The sequence below is a fragment of the Xyrauchen texanus genome, chromosome 3 (genome assembly GCF_025860055.1).
Source record: "Xyrauchen texanus isolate HMW12.3.18 chromosome 3, RBS_HiC_50CHRs, whole genome shotgun sequence".
Lineage (NCBI taxonomy): Eukaryota > Metazoa > Chordata > Actinopteri > Cypriniformes > Catostomidae > Xyrauchen > Xyrauchen texanus.
Window position 1 is genome coordinate 7,500,723 of NC_068278.1, and position 22,643 is coordinate 7,523,365.

The 22,643-nt window shown below is 40.9% G+C and overlaps 1 protein-coding gene across 1 annotated transcript in view; it reads left to right on the top strand.

Moving 5' to 3' along the window:
- LOC127622052 (ankyrin-1-like) overlaps positions 1–22,643 on the top strand; it is a 188,933-nt gene that overhangs the window by 119,375 nt on the left and 46,915 nt on the right. Inside the window, exons 24-32 of the mRNA XM_052095963.1 lie at positions 3,986–4,082; positions 5,334–5,412; positions 6,021–6,133; positions 6,268–6,492; positions 6,577–6,731; positions 14,318–14,529; positions 18,421–18,625; positions 21,748–21,844; positions 21,992–22,220. Coding sequence (XP_051951923.1) covers positions 3,986–4,082; positions 5,334–5,412; positions 6,021–6,133; positions 6,268–6,492; positions 6,577–6,731; positions 14,318–14,529; positions 18,421–18,625; positions 21,748–21,844; positions 21,992–22,220 — 1,412 coding nt within the window. The remainder of the gene's footprint in view (positions 1–3,985; positions 4,083–5,333; positions 5,413–6,020; positions 6,134–6,267; positions 6,493–6,576; positions 6,732–14,317; positions 14,530–18,420; positions 18,626–21,747; positions 21,845–21,991; positions 22,221–22,643) is intronic.

The window sequence follows — 22,643 nt, forward strand, 5'->3', positions numbered from 1 at the left end:
CTTGCTGTCTCCAAAGGAGGGGTTCGAGGATGAGGCTCGACTCAAGCACTAATATACTGCACCCCCCCCCCCTTTTGGGACTAATGAATAGATTAGTAAAGCTTTAGAGCAGGAGCTCTTAAAATACTTACTGAGAAGTGCAAATATGAGAGCGAGAGCAGTTAAAGGTACTGCGCCCCGGTAATAAATTAATAAAAACCTGCTCTGGTGGGAGCTGTGATTACACTGAGACTTGGCTTTGTCCAAAACGGTGTCAAAAAGGCTGAGCTAGCTGAAATTCCAAGGGAATAAGCCTGTGGTATGATGGGCTGCAAACGGATGGCAAATGGATGGGAGAGCCCACACTGCGATCCAAAAGGGAGAGCCCGCGCGGCATACAAATGGAGGCTCACACTGCGATCAAACGGGAGAGCCTATGGTGGAAATAACATGGAGCCCATACTGCGATCTGAAAGGGAGAGACTGCGTTGCATTCAAACAGGACAGCTCACACTGCGATTTGGATGGGAGAGCCCGCACCATGCGCAAGGCTCTCACTGTATCTGAATGGGAGAGACCACACTGCGATTCGGATGAGAGAGCCTGCGACCATACATAGAGGCTCACACTGCATCCGAACAGGAGACACCACACTGTATCCAAATGGAGCTCACGCTGCAATCGGATGGAAGGGCCTACACTGCGATTAGAATGGTGGAGTCTAGGATGAAGATAACGTGGAGCTCTGAATGCATTTGAATGGGAGAGCCCACACTGCGATACGAAATGGAAAGCCTGCATTGAGTTTGAACGGGAGAGCTCACACTGCGATTCGGACTTGTGACCCTGCACCATGCACAAAGCTCTCACTGCATCTGAAAGGGAGAGCCCACACTGCGATTCAAACATGAGAACCTGTGTTGCGTTCAGATGTGAGAGCTCACACTGCAATTTGGATGAAAGAGACTGCGACCATGCGTAGAGGCTCACACTGCATCTGAACTGGAGAGCTGACACTGTATCCGAAAGGACCTCAAGCTGCAATCGGATGGGAGGGCCCACACTGCAATTCGAATGGGGGAGTATGCTTTAAAGAGCATGATGAAGATAACATGGAGCTCACACCGCAATCGGACAGGAGGGCCCACACTGTGATTCGAACGGGAGAGCCCATGATGGAAATAACATGAAGCTTATACTGCATTTGAACGGGAGAGCCCACACTGCAATCCGAAAGGGAGAGCCTGCATTGCGTTCGAACGGGAATGCCCACACTGCGATTTGGACAGGAGATCCCGCACAATGCGCAAAGCTCTCACTGCATACGAGCGGAACAGCCCACACTGCTATTCGAACGTGCATTGCATTTGAACGGGAGAGTTCACAGTGCAATTTAAATTGAAGAGCCTGCGACCAATGCGCAGAAACTTGCACTGCATCCGAATGGGAGAGCCCACGCTGAATTCAAATGATGAGGTGGTGCGGAGTGAAGAGCCCTAACGAACTGAGGTTATGTGACAGTTACATGTTCAAAAGTCATACCCCAAGATTTTGATTAGAGGTAAGAGCCAGTTGTGCTCGTTTGAAACATGAGGATTTAAAAACAAGCCCCCGCTATGCGATATGACTGAGTTGAAACCTCGAACATGGGCTGCCCAGCATTCGACGAGAGAATCAATTTGTTGCTAGGGTGAACCTTTTGACTGTAGTTGCTACCCGTATATAGAAAAGTGACTGAAGAGTTTAACTACGATGCCAGTTTTATGGAAATCCAATCATGTGACCTAAAACAGCCTGGTTGTTCTCAGTTGTCAGGGTTGTTTAGAGATTTTATTTGGGTTCTTCTTCAGGCAAGAAGTAAATTGAATTCAAGTAGGTAAATTGAAAATAGCCTAAATGGCCTTTGTTCACATGGGCTTATGTTGCTATTTGAAAGAGAGGCCCCGAGATGGGGGGTTCACACTGCATTCGAACGGGAGAGTGTTTATACTCGTGTGACTGCATTTGTCCCCAATCATGGTTATTTTGGGATTTCTACACATCGGTTCCCATTCCAGACTCTGCCTGTCAACAGTTCTCTGATCTGATGAAAAGCTTGTTTATTGAATATCCATTTTGGGAAAGCTGTTGTGCTGTCATGGTCCGAGTGTCTGTGTGGAATATGAAGATGGTAAAATGTTACCTCAACAAAAGTGATGGGATAAAGATGAACGACTAAAGGGTAGATTAATGAGAAATGGGTTCTAATTATTATTGATAAAGGGAGTGAAGAAAATAAGTGACTGTTCCATGAGCCACCTGTGAAGGTAGTGGTGGGGACAACTGCAGACACAGTTGTACAGGAAACTGTACATCTTTGGACATCTGCAAATGGAGTGGTAAATGGAGTCCTAAGAAAGCCTACAAGCATCTCTGCAAGAAAGTGTGGACAATATCTTTACATATGCTTCATAGAGCAGTAGAAAGACCTGATGGGAGAAATTAATACAGAGCTAGGAAAGCCATACTTGTGCAATGTAAAAACACATTTAATAAAGGGGGAACCAGACATCTGCAGGCCTCTTTGGGACTGACCTATAGAGGGAGCTATAATACAATTGGCACACGCATCCTACAAATATGATAGATCAAGCACTTGTAGACAGCTGCTGAAGGCAAACTTGCCCACAGAAACCCCCGTATGTGCATGAGCAATGGTAACAGATAATGGTCCAATAAAAGCATATTGGAATAGTCAAATTGCTCCAGTGGGAGTCGAGGGTAAAACATAGCAGCTTTATGCAAAAGAGTTAGGTAAAAGCAGAAACTGGTATACAGTCCTGTAAATAGATATAGAAGATCTGTTATTTATGCAACTTCTATAGAAACAATGCATGTGAAGAGGAAGAAGCCTTGAGAAGGACATAATCTAAGTGGGCTTTTGCCCAAATAAACTGGCGCATATTTCCATACTAATCTGTATGGACACATTTATAATGGCTATATGGTATTAAGGTCATTTAATTAAAATGACGTGCACTGCACCAGTCGATTGAAGATAAGCATACTGTGTCTCGTACAAGAATGTGGGGGAATATAGAGTTACACTGAATGCACGACAGCACGAGGGCTGTATATTGTGGTTAACATTACCTGTTATTAATGGAGAATGCTGCTTTACACTTTAAAGAGCTGAAGCTTTACTGGTGACACTTTAAGTGAATGCTAACTATTAAATATACTTGCATAGGGAAAGAATAGAATGGTAAGATTTTCTACAAATAAATTAGAACTGAGCTTACTCATTTTTAGGTCTTTAGGTTTTAGCTCTGCACCCATAGAATGGCTTCACGGAAATCGATGTCATGTTGTTCTCACGTGACTCTGATGCAACAGAAGCTTAACTTGTTCACAACAGTTAAACAGCCTTTAACTGTTGTGAACAGTATCTATAGGTTTAAATGAATTTAAATGATACATATAGCGAAGACAAAATACAACATGTAGACGTGGAGTCGGACGAGGTTAAATATATATAGAGTATAAAATCTTGTTGGACATTAAAGTTAGATTTAAACAAGATATTGTTTATGGAAAACAAATTACAGCATATTAGAAATGTAACTTTAACAGGATTTTGGAAAACTAAATTGTAGTCCCCTAAAGTACTTCATGACTGGGAAAATTTATCTGATCACAGTAATGTGTTACATTCTTTTACAATAAATTACTGTTTCAGTATCATGGTACCTTGATGGTATACACATGGAAGTACCATTGTACTGAATTAATATCATATTCATGAACTTTACCATGGCTGTATACATGGCACTCCAAGCTACTTCAAAAAGAACTATGGTATTACCTTTTTCAAATTAACTTTGTATGTTCTGGTGCTTTTTTGTTTCTGCCATTACCCTCAACACTCAACAACCCTCAAAGTATTTTATATTCACTCCAAACCAATCAGTTTTCATTCAGCTCTCAATTTTCTCTTTTGTCTCTTTTCTGATCCTCCTTTCGGCAGGCGAGGAGCTACTGGGAACAGACGGTGCCAGGTACATGAAGATGGAAGACATAAAGGACCATGATGAGGATTTCCTGTCCCCCAAGAAAGTTCTAGAGTATGAGGGAGGGCTGGAGTCATGATCTTGAAAAGGGTTCAAATTAACATAGAGCAGTGTTTCTCAATCCTTTCCTGGAGGACCACAAACGCTACACATTTTGGATTTCTCCGTTATTTGACACACCCAATTCAGATCATGGAGTCTCCACTAATGAGCTAATTAGTGGAATGAGGTGTGTTAGATAAAGGAGACGTCCAAAATGTGTAATGCAGGGCTCGAAATTAACACTTGTCCGCTTGTCATGGACATGTGGATTTTTGAAGGGGCAAGTGAAAGAGATTTTTACTTGCCCGACTGGACAAGCAGACTGATTAAAACGTCAATAACAAACAATTTACCATCTATGTTTGTTATAGACTAGGCCTGTGTCACTTAGTTAATATTCGTATACTGCTGTTGAAAATAATCCAGGGTGCGTATTATTTGCTAGTGATCTAGTAACAGCTGCGTCCTGTTTGATTGACAGGTGGTGTATTTGTGTGTGCTGAACATGCGCATGTGTTCTGAAAACTATCACGCTAATGCCCACCTGAATGGTCAAATGCATTTAAAAATTCCACCAAAATGCCCGTCTTGGTGAGGTATTCATGTAAACACTGAGAGTGATGTCTAAAGTGAATGTAAACAGCAGGGAATAAAGCAGATTTGTATTAAAATGTCAGACGTGTAAGTAGAAATGTAAGCTAACAGACCTGCTGCTGTCTAGTGTGTCATCATAATAATCAAACAACCATAATGAGAAAACACTCACTACTCTTGACTGAGTAACTTTAATAGCTTTAAAAAGTATTCATCTATTATAATCATACAGTGAAGATAAGTAGTAGTTTTATGTTGCATTTCATTCTGAATGTTTACTTGAATACTTGATAGACGACTGTTGTTAAAAGCTGTTAAAAAAACACTGAATTTTCTTAATTTGTATATCCCATAATTAACACATTAGTTGATGTTATTATTTGTTGTGGTTTTGAAGCTGGTATTGAGAATCGTCAAATTTCACTACAGACTACTGAAATTTTGGTATTGTGATAATGTATAGCCTTTATTGTACATGGTAGATCTTGTTGCAATAACATGATGAAAAAGTAGAACTCATTCCATAGAACTATGAGCATCACTGGAATAAAGGTCAGCTCATAACATTTAGAGCCCAGACAGAGGAACGTACACATGAAATATGACGGGAGTGAAGAACTGTCCTTTTCCAACCTCATATCTTTGTCTTAAATGTCTTTTTACCCTTAGGAATCATTCTCCTGCTATTCCTCGTATTCCATGTGGGTCTCCTGAAACAGTCATGCTGAAAGAACATGACCTGGAACAGGTACACATGACACTTCATATCTGGAGCAACAAGCATAGCCACACTCTCTGAAGCTAAATTAAAGATTTGTAAATTGTCAAGATCAGGCTTATAACAGGCTGTTGCTGACCAAACTTAGAAAGGTACTTTAGAACCACCATGTTTTGACATGTACAGTATCAGAGTATCAAGGGATTACTCTCTGATACATCACTGTACCGTGGTACTGCCCCATTTTTTATTAATAAATTAATTATTAGTTGTTTTTTGTTAGGGATATAAGTTTTATAATATACACATTTTATACATTTTTATCAATAATTATTATTAAATAATACTGAATAAATGTGAATATGTTGGGTTATACCAACAAACATAATTTGGGAGAGTTCACCAAAAATAAAATTCTCTCATCATTTGCTCACCCTCATGCTGTATCAAACTTGTATGACATTATTTCTTCTGTGGAACTTAAACAAAGAAAATTTAAAGGATGTATGATATGTTTTTGTCATAAATAAGTGTGAGTAAATGATGAGAGAATTATAATTTTACTATCCAGGTAACATATTTTACTATGTATATAATATTTCCATGTGTTTATATCTACATCTACACCTGCATATCAGCACACACCACTCCCTTTGCCCAAGGAGTTTGATGAGGATTCCCTGATCCCCAGCAGTCCGGCCACAGAGACATCAGATAATGTCAGTCCAGTAGCAAGCCCCATCCACACTGGGTTAGTTTTGGCCATTCCTCAAACATTATTAAGATCTGATGGAATTAGATGCTTGGAAGTAAATACAATATTTCAGTTATATTATGAATTAATTCAGTTTTCATGAAATGATCTTTGTTCATTTTCTTCTTCAGTTTCCTGGTGAGTTTCATGGTGGATGCTCGTGGTGGCTCCATGCGAGGGAGTAGACATAACGGCCTACGTGTCATCATACCTCCACGCACCTGCGCTGCTCCAACTCGCATCACCTGCCGCCTTGTGAAGCCTCAAAAACTCTCAACACCACCTCCTCTGGTTGAGGGTGAGGGGCTCGCCAGTCGTATCATCTCGCTTGGTCCAGCCAGCATGCAGTTTTTAGGGTGAGGAAAAACATATACCGGTACTAGAAAACAACAATTTACAAATAACATTAAAAATAACCACAACTCATATTGTTCCTAAAGGCCTGTGATTGTTGAGATTCCCCATTTTGCTGCACTTGGTCGGGGAGATCGTGAGCTTGTGGTCTTGAGGAGTGAGAACGGATCAGTCTGGAAGGAACATCGTAATCGTTATGGTGACGAAGTCTTGGAGACCATCCTCAATGGCATGGACGAAGGTGTGCACTAATTGTTGCTGTAGTGAAAGAACTAGCTTATGCTGGATTAAAGTTAGTATTAAAGGTTACCATTATTAGCAGATGCTAACACTGATATTTACCATCCATCTTACTTCGGTAATGGGGCAATCGTATTGAGCCCCTTGAGGACAGGGATAGATTAGATTTTTTCTGTTTTGCATTCCCTCACAATATGTTTATCCATTCTTTACAAAAAAAATTAACCATACTTTTATTACCATAACCATAACTGAATTATGGTATTTGTAGTAAAACCATAGTAATCACAAAATTTACCTTTTTTTTTGTCCTGTAACTGCAGTTCAAGCAGCACTTTATTTGATAAAGAAAACACCAAATTTGTGGAAAAATAAAAACAAATGTGATCATTTTGTGACAGCAAAAACTAACTTTTTTGATGTTAGCTATTGAGTATCAGTTGCTGAAGCATAAAAACACAATGTCCCGAAATTGTCTCACAGAGAACTGTTACATTACAAAAACATTTTTACAAAAAAAACAAGTATTGTATTGGTATTAGCAAGTATCAAAGAGGAAGAACCGGTACTTGTACTCTGACTCCCAAAAATTGCAAAGGGACATCCCTAGTATTTGTAGTAAAACCATAATCACAAAATTTACCATGATACAGTAACCTTTTTTAACCATGATATATTTGTAGAAAAACCATAATAATAATACAGGTAAACCAAAACTATGCTAATAAAAATAATAATTATTCTGCCAAAAAACAAAAAAAAAACATGATGTGGCTGCAGGGGCGTGGTCAAGCATCCGTCCGGAGAGAGGGAAAGCGGCAAGGGTGCTTACACCTGAGCTAGATTATGTCTAACACCTGTCTCTAATTCCAGTGAGCATAGAGAGAGCGGCATAAAAACGGTCACAACACCAGCAGAGAGGCAGAGAGAGTCTGGCACAAGGGAGCCTACAGTGCTCGTGGAAGCTGTTGTGTTTATGTTGGTGACGCTAATGTGTTCATGTTCGTGAAGCCAATGAGTTTGATTGCCTACGTGCCTCTGAAACTGTTGAGTTTGTGAAGTTGTAAAGGACTGAAGTGGCTGATTAAAAGCCTTACCTGAGTCTGGAAAAACCTGCTTCCCTAAGTGACCCACCATCGGATTATAATGAGCCGCCAGGAACACCATTTCCCAGCGGACCCGCAGTATTAGGAGCTGGGTTGTATCTTCCTTTGTTTGAGCGTCCTGCGTTACTCTATACAACCGCTCGTTTATAACTGCGAAATAGGAATATGAAAGTGCGACACCTGGCTGGAGCCACTCTCACTTGGTCGAAGGCATGCTTGAGGGTTTCGTCTCGTGACTGCTCCAAAGGGAAATCCCCTTCGGGAAATCCCCTGAGGATGGGAGAGGCCGCAGCATCCCCCCCCCTTGTCATCCTGATGTGGAGCTGACGAAGATGGCCCTGGCTCCGCCTCCCCCGCCAGGGTATTGTACGCTTCACATTTCGTCGCTTTTGTGCATGACCCATCCGCAAAAATTCCCTTTAATACTTTTCTAAATTCAGGGCAATTAGTCCCCAAAATCAGCAGATGAGTGAGACGGGAACAAACCACAACCTCCACTCTATGTTTTGTTTTCCAGAATGTAATCTCAACGGTCACCACAGTGTAGTTATGAATATCCTCATGCACACATTTCACCCTCACCATTTTAGCTGTGCCCAAAGCCTCGTGTTGAGAGGGAAGAGGGGAGGGGGAAGAGAACCGGGAACACACAGGGGGAGGAGAGAAAGAGTAGGAGGGCTCTTCCGCCCTCGGGTATGCCGCTATATGGTCCACCGCCAGTCGGACAGATTCCACCAGTGACGCCGGGCAGTGGCACTGTACCCACTCCACCATTCCTTTTGGCAGTTGATGGATTAGCTGCTCCAGCACCACTTGGTCGATCATTCCCACGATGTTGCGATCCCTTACCAGCAGCCATTTCCAGCATGCATCTCTGAGCCGTTGGGAGAAAGCAAATGGGTGGCCGGCCCTCTCCAGTTTCATGGATCGAAAGAGCTGGCGGATCTGCTCTGGACTGCAGCCAACCCGCTGCAGGATGGACTTCTTCAGGTCTTCATAAGCCAGGTGGTTAGCAGCAAGCTGGGCTCACTGGTCATGTGGCCAGCCCCAGATCCCAGTGGTGCGCTTAAAAAGATTGAGGAAAGCTTCTGGGTTGTCTTCTGCCCCCATCTTCAAGGGCTGTGGTTGTCCGGGTCATGGCCGGGGCTCTCTCCTGGCTGATAGGGCTCCAGATTGCATGCCGGTCCTCTGCTTAAGCTTGTAGGATCTCGAAGAACTGGCGATCTTGGTCTTGGTGAAGCACAAGCAGAGATTGTTGGTGGGACTGGTGTAGGCCGACGAGGGACTGGAGGATCTCTGCCAACTGCGAGGACTCCATGGGGCGTATTCCTGCAACTTCAAACCAGTGTGAAGGACTCCACAAACAGAAGCGAAGGAGGACACAGGGAAGCAGGTTTTTCAAGACTCAGGTAAGGCTTTTAATCGGCCAATTCAATGCTTTACAGCTTCACAAACTCAACAGTTTCAGAGGCATGTAGGCACTCAAACTCATTAGCTTCATGAACATGAACACATTAGCTTCAGGAACGTGAACACATCCCTTGTGACAGACTCTCTCTGCCTCTCTGCTGGTGGTGTGGCCGTTTATGTGCCACTCTCCCCATGCTCACTGAATTGGAAACAGACATAATCTAGCTCAGGTGTAAGCGCCCTTACCGCTTTCAATCTCTCCAGATGGACGGTTGTCCACATCTCCACTGCCACTCATGATTATTACAGTTTTACTATAGTAACATCATGGTTAATTTCTGGTACATACACTCACCTAAAGGATTATTAGGAACACCTGTTCAGTTTCTCATTAATGCAATTATCTAATCAACCAATCACATGGCAGTTGCTTCAATGCATTTAGGGGTGTGGTCCTGGTCAAGACAATCTCCTGAACTCCAAACTGAATGTCAGAATGGGAAAGAAAGGTGATTTAAGCAATTTTGAGCGTGGCATGGTTGTTGGTGCCAGACGGACTGGTCTGAGTATTTCACAATCTGCTCAGTTACTGGGATTTTCACCCACAACCATTTCTAGGGTTTACAAAGAATGGCGTGAAAAGGGAAAAACATCCAGTATGCGGCAGTCCTGTGGGCGAAAATGCCTTGTTGATGCTAGAGGTCAGAGGAGAATGGGCCGACTGATTCAAGCTGATAGAAGAGCAACTTTGACTGAAATAACCACTCGTTACAACCGAGGTATGCAGCAAAGCATTTGTGAAGCCACAACCTTGAGGCGGATGGGCTACAACAGCAGAAGACCCCACCGGGTACCACTCATCTCCACTACAAATAGGAAAAAGAGGCTACAATTTGCAAGAGCTCACCAAAATTGGACAGTTGAAGACTGGAAAAATGTTGCCTGGTCTGATGAGTCTCGATTTCTGTTGAGACATTCAGATGGTAGAGTCAGAATTTGGCGTAAACAGAATGAGAACATGGATCCATCATGCCTTGTTACCACTGTGCAGGCTGGTGGTGGTGTAATGGTGTGGGGGATGTTTTCTTGGCACACTTTAGGCCCCTTAGTGCCAATTGGGTATCGTTTAAATGCCACGGCCTACCTGAGCATTGTTTCTGACCATGTCCATCCCTTTATGGCCACCATGTACCCATCCTCTGATGGCTACTTCCAGCAGGATAATGCACCATGTCACAAAGCTCGAATCATTTCAAATTGGTTTCTTGAACATGACAATGAGTTCACTGTACTAAAATGGCCCCCACAGTCACATATCTCAACCCAATAGAGCATCTTTGGGATGTGGTGGAACGGGAGCTTCATGCCCTGGACGTGCATCCCACAAATCTCCATCAACTGCAAGATGCTATCCTATCAATATGGGCCAACATTTCTAAAGAATGCTTTCAGCACCTTGTTGAATCAATGCCACGTAGAATTAAGGCAGTTCTGAAGGCGAAAGGGGGTCAGACACAGTATTAGTATGGTGTTCCTAATAATCCTTTAGGTGAGTGTCTATGGTTTCTCCAAAAAATGGCTCTTATGAAAATTAAACATGGTTTCACAAATAGTTAACCTACAGTAACCATTTTACCAAGTTTTTGTAGTAAGAACCATAGTTCCCTTTTCAAGAAGGTAATTTCGATGAATGACTGGTGATATGCAGTGCTCCGCCCCATGCTCACGTCATCACAGGGTTAATGTGCAGCCAGGCACCACACAGAAGGTTCTCCTTTAGGGTTGTGTAGACATCTCTTGTGCTCTGGAACCTTAAACAAATGCTTTGCTGCTCTAATTTGCACCTGGTCAGTAGTGGAAATCCTTATTCTCCCTGTGTGTTCCAGCAAGAAAAACTTATCCTTTAAACATTTCTGTGTCATTGTGTTGTTTGTGTTGTGTGAAGTTGCGTGTTTTCTTTCAGCGAAAGAAACTAAAAGAGCTTTTTGCTTAGAAAGGTCTTTTTGTAGATGCCGTGTTTGAAAATATTCCACAAGCAAATTAGCAATATATTCCTCTATCTGATGGGAATGAGCACTGTTTTCTGACATTTCACATTGAGACTGATTGCTTTCACGGTGAAAGCCAAAGCCGCTGCCCTCTCCTCCCGCTTCTGAGGGAGAAGTGAGAGGGTGGAATATAGATCTCAGAGATTTTAGGAGGGTCAAGCCTTGTGTGCCTCTTTTTCTCTGAATCAAGTGCTTCGCCCATTCATAACGTGCAATGTACATAGCCTGGGCTGAGACTGATTGTGTTTGTGGCAAACACATGAAACTCAACACATTTCACTCTCTGCTTGCTTTTGTTCTGAAAGACAAAGCCGCTCCCCTTTCCTCCTGCTTGCTCTTCTGCCGCTCCTAAGTTATTGTATGAGTGAGACGTGAGAGGATGGGAGACAGAGCATTAAGATTTTAGGATTCATAACATGCACTGTATATAGCCTGGTCTGAGATTGATTGTGTTCATGGCGAACACATGTAACTCAACACACTTTGCTCTCGGCTCGCTTTCGTTCTGAAAGCCAAAGATTCTCCTCCTACTTGCTCTTCTGTGGTGCTTGTTAAAAGCGCCATGTCATGAATTGGTACTCTGGACATCAAAATTGGCAGGTTTATGGGCAGCCTGGTTAAAGTAGGATAAAAATTGTTAGGAATTCACTGGTGGCGTGACACAGGTTACCTTTTACTGTTGTTGGTGACATGCCGGAAGATTGCGATGTCACAACATGAACTTAAGACCTTATTCCATATGCACGAGGCATGCATTGTGGATAAACCCTGTGCGGTGGTTACTTCCAGGGCCGAGAACAAACATGCCCTGTGATGGCATTACCCTTGTACATTGATTGGATGAGTCAATCCAGAGTGTCTGAGTAACTATTTGTTTGCTTTAAATGCTGTTCACAGTGGCCGTCTCTAAGAAAAGAAATTCCCACATGGTTGTGGATACCATTGCGCTCGCTTATGATTCACAAGACATACAATGCCCCATATGTACTAAAGCTCATTCCACCAGGAGTATGTTCTCCTCCTAGGCATGGGCAAATGATGTGACATTAGAAGACAAATGTCTGGCTGCAAGTTGGGGTTCCCCTAACACCTTTGCCAGATTTATATCCCGCATATATCTTCCTTCTGATCCCTGATTTTCAGAAGTAGAGAGCGGATTATCCATTGACCACTGACCAGTTAGTTAGTGTCATTGAATTGAGTGTTAGGACAAAAAAAGTGTAAAGTCTCTCTATTTACACTAAGGTGGATGAGAGCATGCAAATAAGGTTTCACTACCCAGTTGGCTAGAGTCATTGTATCAGAGCCCTTTGTCAGGCAATCATGGCAAATATCCTTCTCACTAAGTGGAGAGATTTTGAGACATTACGCTACTACTATGGCTAGTGTCTCTGTCTTGGCATCAAACTCTATGGCTTACTGTTCCTTCACTCTCCTTCTTATTGTTCAATATGAAGGGGTTATTATAGCAATGCCTTTCACTATTCCCTGTTGGCTAGTGGGCATTGCCATATCAGTAGCATGCCATTATGGTATACGGCTCCCAAAGCATCCGCTACCGATGCAGCATCAAAAGTTATCTTCTTGAAAGGGAACATCTCGGTTACTGAAGTAACGTTTGTACACTGGAAGGACGGGACGAGATAATGCACAGCTCTGCTGCACTTCTGATTTCTCACTGTTAAGGGACAGAGAGATGGGCTCTCCTCCCTTCATTCAGAATATCCTAATGGTGTGGCACTGGGCTCTGCCTATACAAATAATGATACGGGCATGGGGTGGAGCGCCAAGCTTCACCAGCCAATCAAGTTGGCATGATGATATAGGGCAGTGGTTCCCAACCCTGTTCCTGATGGCCCCCCAACATTGCACATTTTGTATATATCCCATTTCTGACACATCCAGATCAGATCTTGGAGTCTCCCCTAATGAGCTGATGAGTTGAAATAGGTGTGTTTGATTATGGAAATATCCAAAATGTCTAGTGTCGGGGGACCTCAAGGAACAGAGTTGAGAACCACTGGTATAGGGTCTCAAGGTCACTGCCTCTGGGAGGAGGTCCCACAGTGTCAGCTACTGATGCAATGTCTTATTCCCTCTTTTCAGGGAACTAAGGTAATGTCACTTTCTGAGATGTTTTAAAAAAACATTTTACATGTACCTCAAATTAACCATGGTGTTGCTATAGAAAAACTAATCATCATGTTACATGAATCTGATTTATATTTCCATAGTTTTGTTTTTCTTGTTTTATTACTATGGTTTTACCACAAATATAATTGTTAAAATATGGTTACTTTAGTAAAACCATTGTAAATTGTTTTATGTACTATGGTTTTACTACAAATTCCAAACAAGGTTAATTTTTGTAAGGGATGGATAAAGGTATTGCCAGGGAACACAAGACTACCTCAGAAAACAAAAAATCCCTCCCTGTCCTCTAAGGGTTTTCATAATATTGTAACACTAGTTTAAAAAACGACTGAATCTTTTAACCAAATTAATGAACATTTAATTATAATATTTAGTTAAAGACTTCTTGTCTTTTCAGCCTGTCAATATGTTTTAGTACCAACTAATTTCAGATTATTATAATGTAGTTCTCAAGTAAACTGTAGTTGTAGATACATATTATTCCTGACAGCTAAAATAATTAGTGTCATTAATATATAAACAGTATATACTGTTTATATATATTATATAAATGGTACAGTGCACCTTTAATTTATATACAGTGTGTAAAATTATGCTTTTCAAGTGTTACAATCAACCCAACCATTGTTACAATTGCCTCCACAACAATCTAGTCTTTGTCAATACAAATATTTTAATGGTAATGTTACTATTGGGACATGTTCATTATACCAAAAGATGAGTCTCTAAGTTACGAGGGGAAATAAAAAAAGTGTTACACATTTCTCCAGTTTCCCTTCTGATTGTTGCCATTAATGTATGGAAGTTTTGGTTCAGTTTTAAATCTGTTGTTCACTAGTTTCTTTTCTTCTGTTGACATTGCTTCTAAGATCTCGAGAGTCAGGAGGAACTCGGGAAGAAGAGGATTAGACGCATCATCTCCACTGACTTCCCTCTGTATTTTGCTGTGGTGTCACGCATCCAGCAGGAGAATGAACTGATTGGCCCAGAGGGGGGTTATCTCACTAGTAAGCTGGTGCCCATGGTCCAGGCCAGCTTTTCTGAGACGGCCGTCACCAAGCGGGTCCGTCTCGGACTGCAGGTGAGATGTGAGGATGAGGTTGAGGAAGAGGTGATGGAAAATGGAGGAAGCTTATTGCCTATATATTAACATAATGCATTCAGCAGATGGTTAGGTTAGGTTTTTCTGATCTTTTTCCTGTTTGATCATACTTCCGACAAATTAAGATTGAGATATGAATTGTGCGTATTTAATGTAATCTTGTTCCTGTTGAATGAGGATGAATGTAATTTTGTAAGTGTTTTTGAAAGAGATTGAAAATGGTAATGATGAATGAGAAAGTGTGGTATGGCATCTGTCTAATTCCTGCTTTGTTCAAACTTGGTTTATATCTACAGAATAGAATGTATTGACAGTTTTGCTGAACTAGATGTCAATATTAAACGTCTCGGTTACTGTTGTAACCTCCATTCCCTGATGGAGGGAACAAGATGTTGTGTCGATGTAGTGACACTAGAGGTCGCTCTTGGGAGCCCCAAAACACCTCAGATCTTTGAGAAAAGGCCAATGAGAATTGGGATCTAGCATTGGAGCAGGCCGTGTCACCACATCCTGCCCTGCAGGGGAGGTTAACATGTGCTAAATACATCATATGGGGTCACAGCCGCACATGGAAGAGGCGTGGCACTAGATCCTGCCTCGACGGGGAGGAGCTCTAAAAACACAGTGACCGGGATAGAGAGGGCTCTGCCCAAAGGAGACGCGGGTGTACCGATAGGGAGACTGTACCGCGGAAGATACATCACAGGGAGCTACCGAGGTAACCGGAACCTGTGGAGTACCTACGCCATTATAGGACATGTTAGCACACGTACTGGGTCTGACAACGAATTCCTCTGCCGAAGGGCATCCAGATATTGTAAAATTTCGAAGGTATTGGGTGTTGCCCAGCCCGCTGCTCTGCAGATGTCTGCTAGAGAGGTGCCAATGGCCAGTGACCATGAGGATGCCACACTCCCTATAGAGTGTGGTCGTATTCCCAAAGGGGGGGCACAGCCTGGGCCTGGTATGCCAACACAATGGCATCCACGATCCAGTGGGCAAGCCTCTGTTTGGAGGCAGTGTTCCCTTTCCGCTGTCCACCAAAGCAGACAAAGAGCTGCTCAGAGCGTCTAAAGCTCTGCGTGCGATCCAAGTAGGTGCGCAAAGCACGCATCAGACACAGCAACAAAAAGGCTGGGTCTGCCTCCTCCTGGGGCAGTGCTTGCATGCTCACCACCTGATCCCTAAAAGTTGGTAGAGGGAACCTTGGGAACATAGCCCAGTCGGGGTCACAGGATTACGTGAGAGTCCTCCAGACCGAACTCCAGGAATGTTTCACTAACAGAGAACGCTTGCAGGTCACCGACCCTCTTAATGGAAGTGAGCGCAGTCAGGAGGGCAGTTTTCAACAAGACGGTCTTCAATTCAATGGAGCTCCCTGTAGGCCCCGAAGGACCACGGAGAGGTCCCATGAGGGAAAGAGGCTTGGCCTAGGAGGATTCAATCTCCTTATGCCTCTCAGGAACCTGAAGATAAAGTCATGCTTCCCTAAATACTTACTTTCTACTGCATCGGGGTGTGCTGATATAGCCCAATCTAGTCGTCTGTGTCCGACATCACCACGGCGCTCTACGATCTCATCCATCTCGTGAGCTCCGTAAGAGACTTTAGGCTGGCACTGAGGCGAGCTGCCTGTCTCATCCCAGAACTGGAGGGGAATGAGCAGTCCGCGGGGGATTATTACCTGGCGGAACTGAACCCATTGGAGCCCCCACATTGCCTCCAGCGTCAATCGGGCCGGCCTCATACGTGTAGGTAGATGGTCTGGTGTGGGGGATGAAGTGGCATTCCCCCGAAAGAGAGAAAGCCAGGACCGCAACTTTGCCAGTGTCGTGTTTTCGCAATGAGAACATGAACCATCCACGAACGCGTCCTCAAACTGTTTATGGCCCAGACATGTGAGACCACGATCGTGGCTGTATTCCTTTTATACCCGTATGTTTGAGGGAGTGGCATGCAAATTCCACTTGCCAATTCTCATTGGCCTTTTCTCAAAGATCTGAGTTGTTTTTGGGCTCCCAAGAGCGACCTCTAGTGTCACTACATCGGCACAACGTCGAGTGAGTGACAGAAGGGGAATTCATATTATGCTCAAGACAGTTCAATTTGCAGCAATTTGGACTAAATTCAGGGGGGCGGCATACAATTTCCAAGTCTTAAACTGCAATAGTTTTTTTTTTGTGTGTGTGTGTAGCATAGTAACATAACACATGCAACCCAAACGGATGGAACATTTGTCTAAATGTATCAGTATCTTTGCAGGTTTTGTTAAGCAAGTTTTAAGTTATAAGGAAAGTAAAAGACACGAGTGCAAGTTACAGCTTAAAGTATGTAGTTGGATGAAGGGCCTTCTTTCTGTTTTATTCAAAATATCCGAAGCACCTTATAAAAATTTTTTTTTATAAGATTAACACATAGTAAAGTATAAGTACTGTACTAGACAGCTTTTGAAAAAAAAAAGATTATATTGGATTTTTTAAAACTAGCTAACACAAAATCTTTTTCAAGAACAATTTAAATAACGTTTTATATTTGACATTTTTATACATTTTTTATTTTTTATTTTAAGCACATAGAATGTAATGATCATGTGTTTACTTTTGCTGTGCAAGTGTAACCACCGGCTCCTACTTTACCAATGCTGATTCTTGTTTTTAACCAATTATTTGTTAAATCATTTATTACAGTTGATATATTCATTATTGTTCTATTTTCATTTTCATTTATTTATTTAATTGATTTTATATTAGATTTTTTTTTTTGTGAGAAAAGTGACCTAATTATCAAAATCAATTGACACCCTTGATCAGTTCTCATTGTGCTGAATTGAAAACATTTCAAACACTGGAACTCAAAGTCAGCCATTAATAGGTTCTTGAAAGACTAAATTAACCTTAATAGTTGACATTTGCAGCAGTAACATTTTAAAGTATTTGTTTTTTAGTGATGTTTACCTATAATTATTGGAGGATTTTCCCCAGGAAGTTCAGGTTGGTTACATGACATGTGCAGACTGACACTGACCAAAACTGTACCGCAGATTCTCAACTTGGATCAGAATTTCGGGCAACTGTAGAACAAGCTTTACGATGACCCTTTATACTATTTTTCCTTAATGGTTTACAATAGCATGCAACTGATAAGGTAATTGTGTCCTCATTTGAAATTACATGCTGGAAAACATGACACAATTGTTCCTATAAAATAACAATTAGCATTTTCTGTTACTGTTGTCATAGAAAATTTTTCTAATAATTAATTAAAATGTGAGAACTGGTCAAGGATCGAAGTACTCTGAATTTGATGTACTAGCCTACTGTCACATTAACACTAAGGAATCAGTGACAGCATACCTGACCTCTTTTGACTTGTAAATGTATGTCAGTTGCACACTCAAAGATCTTCAAAAGCTTTACAATTATACAGGGTTACATTGTTGTGTCTGTGTGCTTAATTTCTACTGCAAGCGAGGAATTTCAAATCAGCTTTGGTTCAATAATGTTTGTAACACTTTTTTCCATGAATAAATACCACTGATTGACAAGATAAATGGTGTCTTACCACTCAGTATTTTGCGTAAAAATTTGAAACTTTTCTCTCTTTTCTGTCTTTTTGCTGCTGTGTTCCTTATTTCATGATTTTCTTTTATTTATTGCACATTCCCATACTTCCTATTTTTCCAATCCAATTATCATGATCTTCATTTCATTAATGAATGCGTAAATTTAACTTTGCTCACACATTTGAATCTGTTACTTCATGTCTGGCCTTCATTCCATATTTTTCTCTTTCATGTTACCCCACTCCCCATCTTTTCCTTTGCTCTGTACCGCATTGTTATGGTTCTCCCCCTCCATCCCTGGCACTCAGGCCCAGCCAGTCCCTGATGAACTGGTGGCCAAGCTCCTGGGGAACCAAGCCACGTTTAGCCCTGTGGTGACAGTAGAGCCCCGTCGACGCAAGTTCCACCGCCCCATTGGCCTGAGGATTCCTCTGCCTCCATCTTGGAGGGAGAGTCCGCGGGACACTGGCGAGGGTGACACCACCAGCCTCCGCCTGCTGTGCAGTGTCATTGGTATGGCCAATTGTTTACAGATTCATATTAATATATGTAAGTACCCCATCATTGTCCCCTGAATTAGGAAATGGAAACTAATTTAAAGACCCCATAAAACCAAATAGATTGTGGCATGCCTGTTAGCTTTGAGGCAGACTATATGCCACTGCACGCCTAACAGTTGACTAAATGAAACTTACCAGATCCTGTGCATGCATTTGAAAATTACAATCCTTGTATTTTGGGAAGAGGGAGCAAAAATATAATCTACACAGACTTTTGTCCAATCAAATGCCCTCTAGAATGAGAAAGTCCCTCCCCCAAATACTATCTATAGCCACTAGCAAACATAAAATCAAGGTTTGAAGTTGTTAAGTAACTAATGCCTGTTGGCTATTACAATAACATCATCAACAAAAAACAGTTTAAACTCTTAAATATGACCTGTCTAGACTTCCTGTTTCAATAGGAAATAAGTCAACACAGGAGAGAAAACTGTGCTCATCAAGATATTTCATGCTATTTTCATGTCTAAAGATGAAGTGTGTCATTTCTTAAAGGAATAGTTCACCCAGAAATGACATCAGTTACTCACCCTCATATCATCCCAGATGTGTAAGACTTTCTTTCTTCTGCAGGTCCATACAATGCAATTAAATGGTGACCAGATCTTTGAATGTCCAAAAAGCACATAAAGGCAGCTTAAAAGTTATCCATATAACTCCAGTGGTTAAATCTATATCTTCAGATGCTATATGATAAGTGAAAAGATGCAAATTTAAATAATTTTTTACTATGCATATATATTTACTATACATACATTTCATTTTATCGTTCACATTCTTCTTTTGTTTTTGGTGATTCACATTCTTTGTGCATTTCGCCACCTACTGGGCATGGAGGAGAATTTATAGTAAAACAGGAATTAAATATTGATCTGTTTCTTACCCACACCTATCATGTCGCTTCTGAGAATATAAATGTTAACCCCTGGAGTCTCATGGATTACTTTAATGCGGCCTTTATGTGCTTTTTGGAGATTCAAAATTATGGCCACCATTCACTTGCATTGTATGGACCTACAGAGCTGAGATATTCTTCTAAAAATCTTTGTTTGTGTTCAGCAGAAGAAAGAAAGTCATACACATCAGGGAGGCATGAGGGTGAGTAAATGATGAGAGAATTGTCATTTTTGGATGAACTATCCCTTTAAATTCATCATGATGTTATCATCAGAGTTGGGTTGTAACCTATTATATGTAATATGAATGACAAAATCAGATTACAAAAATCAAGTACTTGTAATCAGATTATATTACCTTTTAAAATACTTGTAATCAGATTTAAGTTACTTTTTTATAGATAGCATGATTGCATATTAATGAGGCATAGACAGTAATTTGTTCAGAATTTTTTGATCCCTCTAATTCGTCTTTAAAAAATATATATATAAATATATATTATTAATCAGCCAACACCTGATATATGTGGTAAATCCTGAAGTGTTTTTGAATGAAAACCATATTAATTCGCATATTTTGAAACATTGAGTCATTTTTCTTTAATGCATTTAAGCAAAGTTATGTCACAATTTACATGCTTATCCTAATTTCTACTTAAATGCATGTTACATTAAATAAACAAGAATTAGGTCAGAAGTTATCCAAAAGTAATCCTAAAGTAATCACATTAGATTCTCTTAAAAATTTAATCCAAGAGATTATGTTACTGACTACAATTTTCATCATGAAATTGTAATCAGAACCATATTACTATTCAGCACTGGTAATCGTGTAGAAAATCATCATGGACACTTGGGGATGTACTCTTTTAACTTGGGTCAGTAAACAACCAACCAGAACACACTAGCAGCCATATAGCAACCAGACAAATTATCAGAGCACCTGAGTAACCACATAATAATTCCCTGACAACCACCCAGCACACCCTAGCATGAATCAAATTAGTAATGGATGGAAACATGACTACTAGCACGCTCCCTGGTTAGCTGAGCCCGGCAGTGTTTAGTGTCTTTATACACCTCATTGTGCATTACTGGTGCACTTTTTTCCCCAAACCAACTAGCCATTTAGATGTACAATATAGATAGATAGATAGATAGATAGATAGATAGATAGATAGATAGATAGATAGATAGATAGATAGATAGATAGATAGATAGATAGATAGATAGCTACAGTACTGTGCAAAAGTTTTAGGCACTTGTGTGAGTTCTGTTTCTTTATATAATAGAATAGACTGACACGATGTTCAGTGGGGAGCTTTGTTGGGGCCATGACATCTGTTGTAGGGCTCCCTGTTCTTCTATTCTAATCTTTTCTATTTGCAAAAGTAATGTTTGGGAGTCTAACATTTATATTTCCTATGACACACTAAAGCTGAAGATATAAATAACCATCTTACGACAAATGCTTTTGTGAAACTTCTTATGTGCCAAAGACTTTTGCACAGTACTGTATATATATATATATATATATATATATATATATATATATATATATATATATAAATGCAGCTGGTATATCTCCTTCTGACCACAAGGTTTCTCCTGCTAGACAATTGTAGCCAGTAGGTGGCATGTTTGTAAAGAAACAAAAAGATTTAATAAAAAATGCTCAAAAATATTAAATATGCCCAAGTCAAACTATTAAAAACAAGAAATATTATATTTATCTATATTTATAAAAAATATTTTATGATCATTTTATTTTAATTTCTATTTCCATTTTCCAGGATATATTTTGGAATTTCGCTTCAGTTTCAGTTTAAGTTAACTATAATATCCCTGCTAAATACTCCTCCATCTGCCATTGGTTGGCAAACAGATAGTCCCACTCAAAGCTCACACCATTGGTTGATCCAATATTACTGTGTCGGGCTGGTCAGGAGGCTCAAACAAAGAACAGAGACACGGTGTTTACACTTTCAGGGAAATCAACTGCTGACATATACAGTAGCTGACACCACACACTGAACTTGGAGTAAATACATTTCACCTTTATGTTTTGTTAGCCCGCTTAAGGTTTTATTTTCTGTAAGCATTTCAGTAGAATGTAATAAAGCCAAGAGTTAATTCTTACATATTGATTTTCTTCCTAATTAAACTCTATATTTCATAGGTGGCACAGCTCCTGCTCAGTGGGAAGATATAACGGGCACCACCAAACTCATGTATGCCAATGATTGTGCCAGTTTCACCACCAATGTGTCTGCCCGGTAAGACATTTCTACAGATTCATATTAGAGTACCTGTAACCCGTAACCTGTGCATGACATGTTTACTTTAATCTCAATGTATGTTTTCCTCTATCTTGGTCACTTCTAAAAAATCCTTCTCAAAATACTTTTTGTGCTCCCTTTCAGTTTCTGGCTGGCAGACTGTCCTCGGACTGCAGAGGCTGTTACCTTTGCTAACCTTCTGTACCGCGAGCTGTCAGCTGTGCCATATATGGCCAAGTTTGTGGTTTTTGCAAAGATGAATGAAGCCCGAGAGGGTCGACTCCGCTGTTACTGCATGACTGATGACAAAATGGACAAAACCTTGGAGCAGCATGAGAATTTTACTGAAGTGGCCCGTAGCAGAGACATTGAGGTCACATAGCACTATAGGAGTGTGTTAATTTCATGTAGATGCAACTTCTACGGTGCATCTACAAATGTGTATTGTAGTATTATCCGCTAACATATCATAGTGATATAGTGAAGATAAAGTGGCAATAGTTATAGAGCAAAATTTGTCAACTTATACAAATGCTTTTTATACAGCAAAATGTTTTTTAAGGGACAAATTAAGATAATACTTTGACATTTCATGACAGTTGTGGTTGGGTCAGTCAATGAGTTCCCACTTTGAATATTCTTTATAACAAGCCTATTCCCCCACTTAAGAGTGGGTCTTTTTTTATGGGGGGCATTTATGCTGGGGCTAAAGGCATTCTTAAAAGGCATTCACCAAATAATATCCTTTCCCTTATTGGACAGTTATTGAAAAGTTTCTGATTAAATCACCTTAATT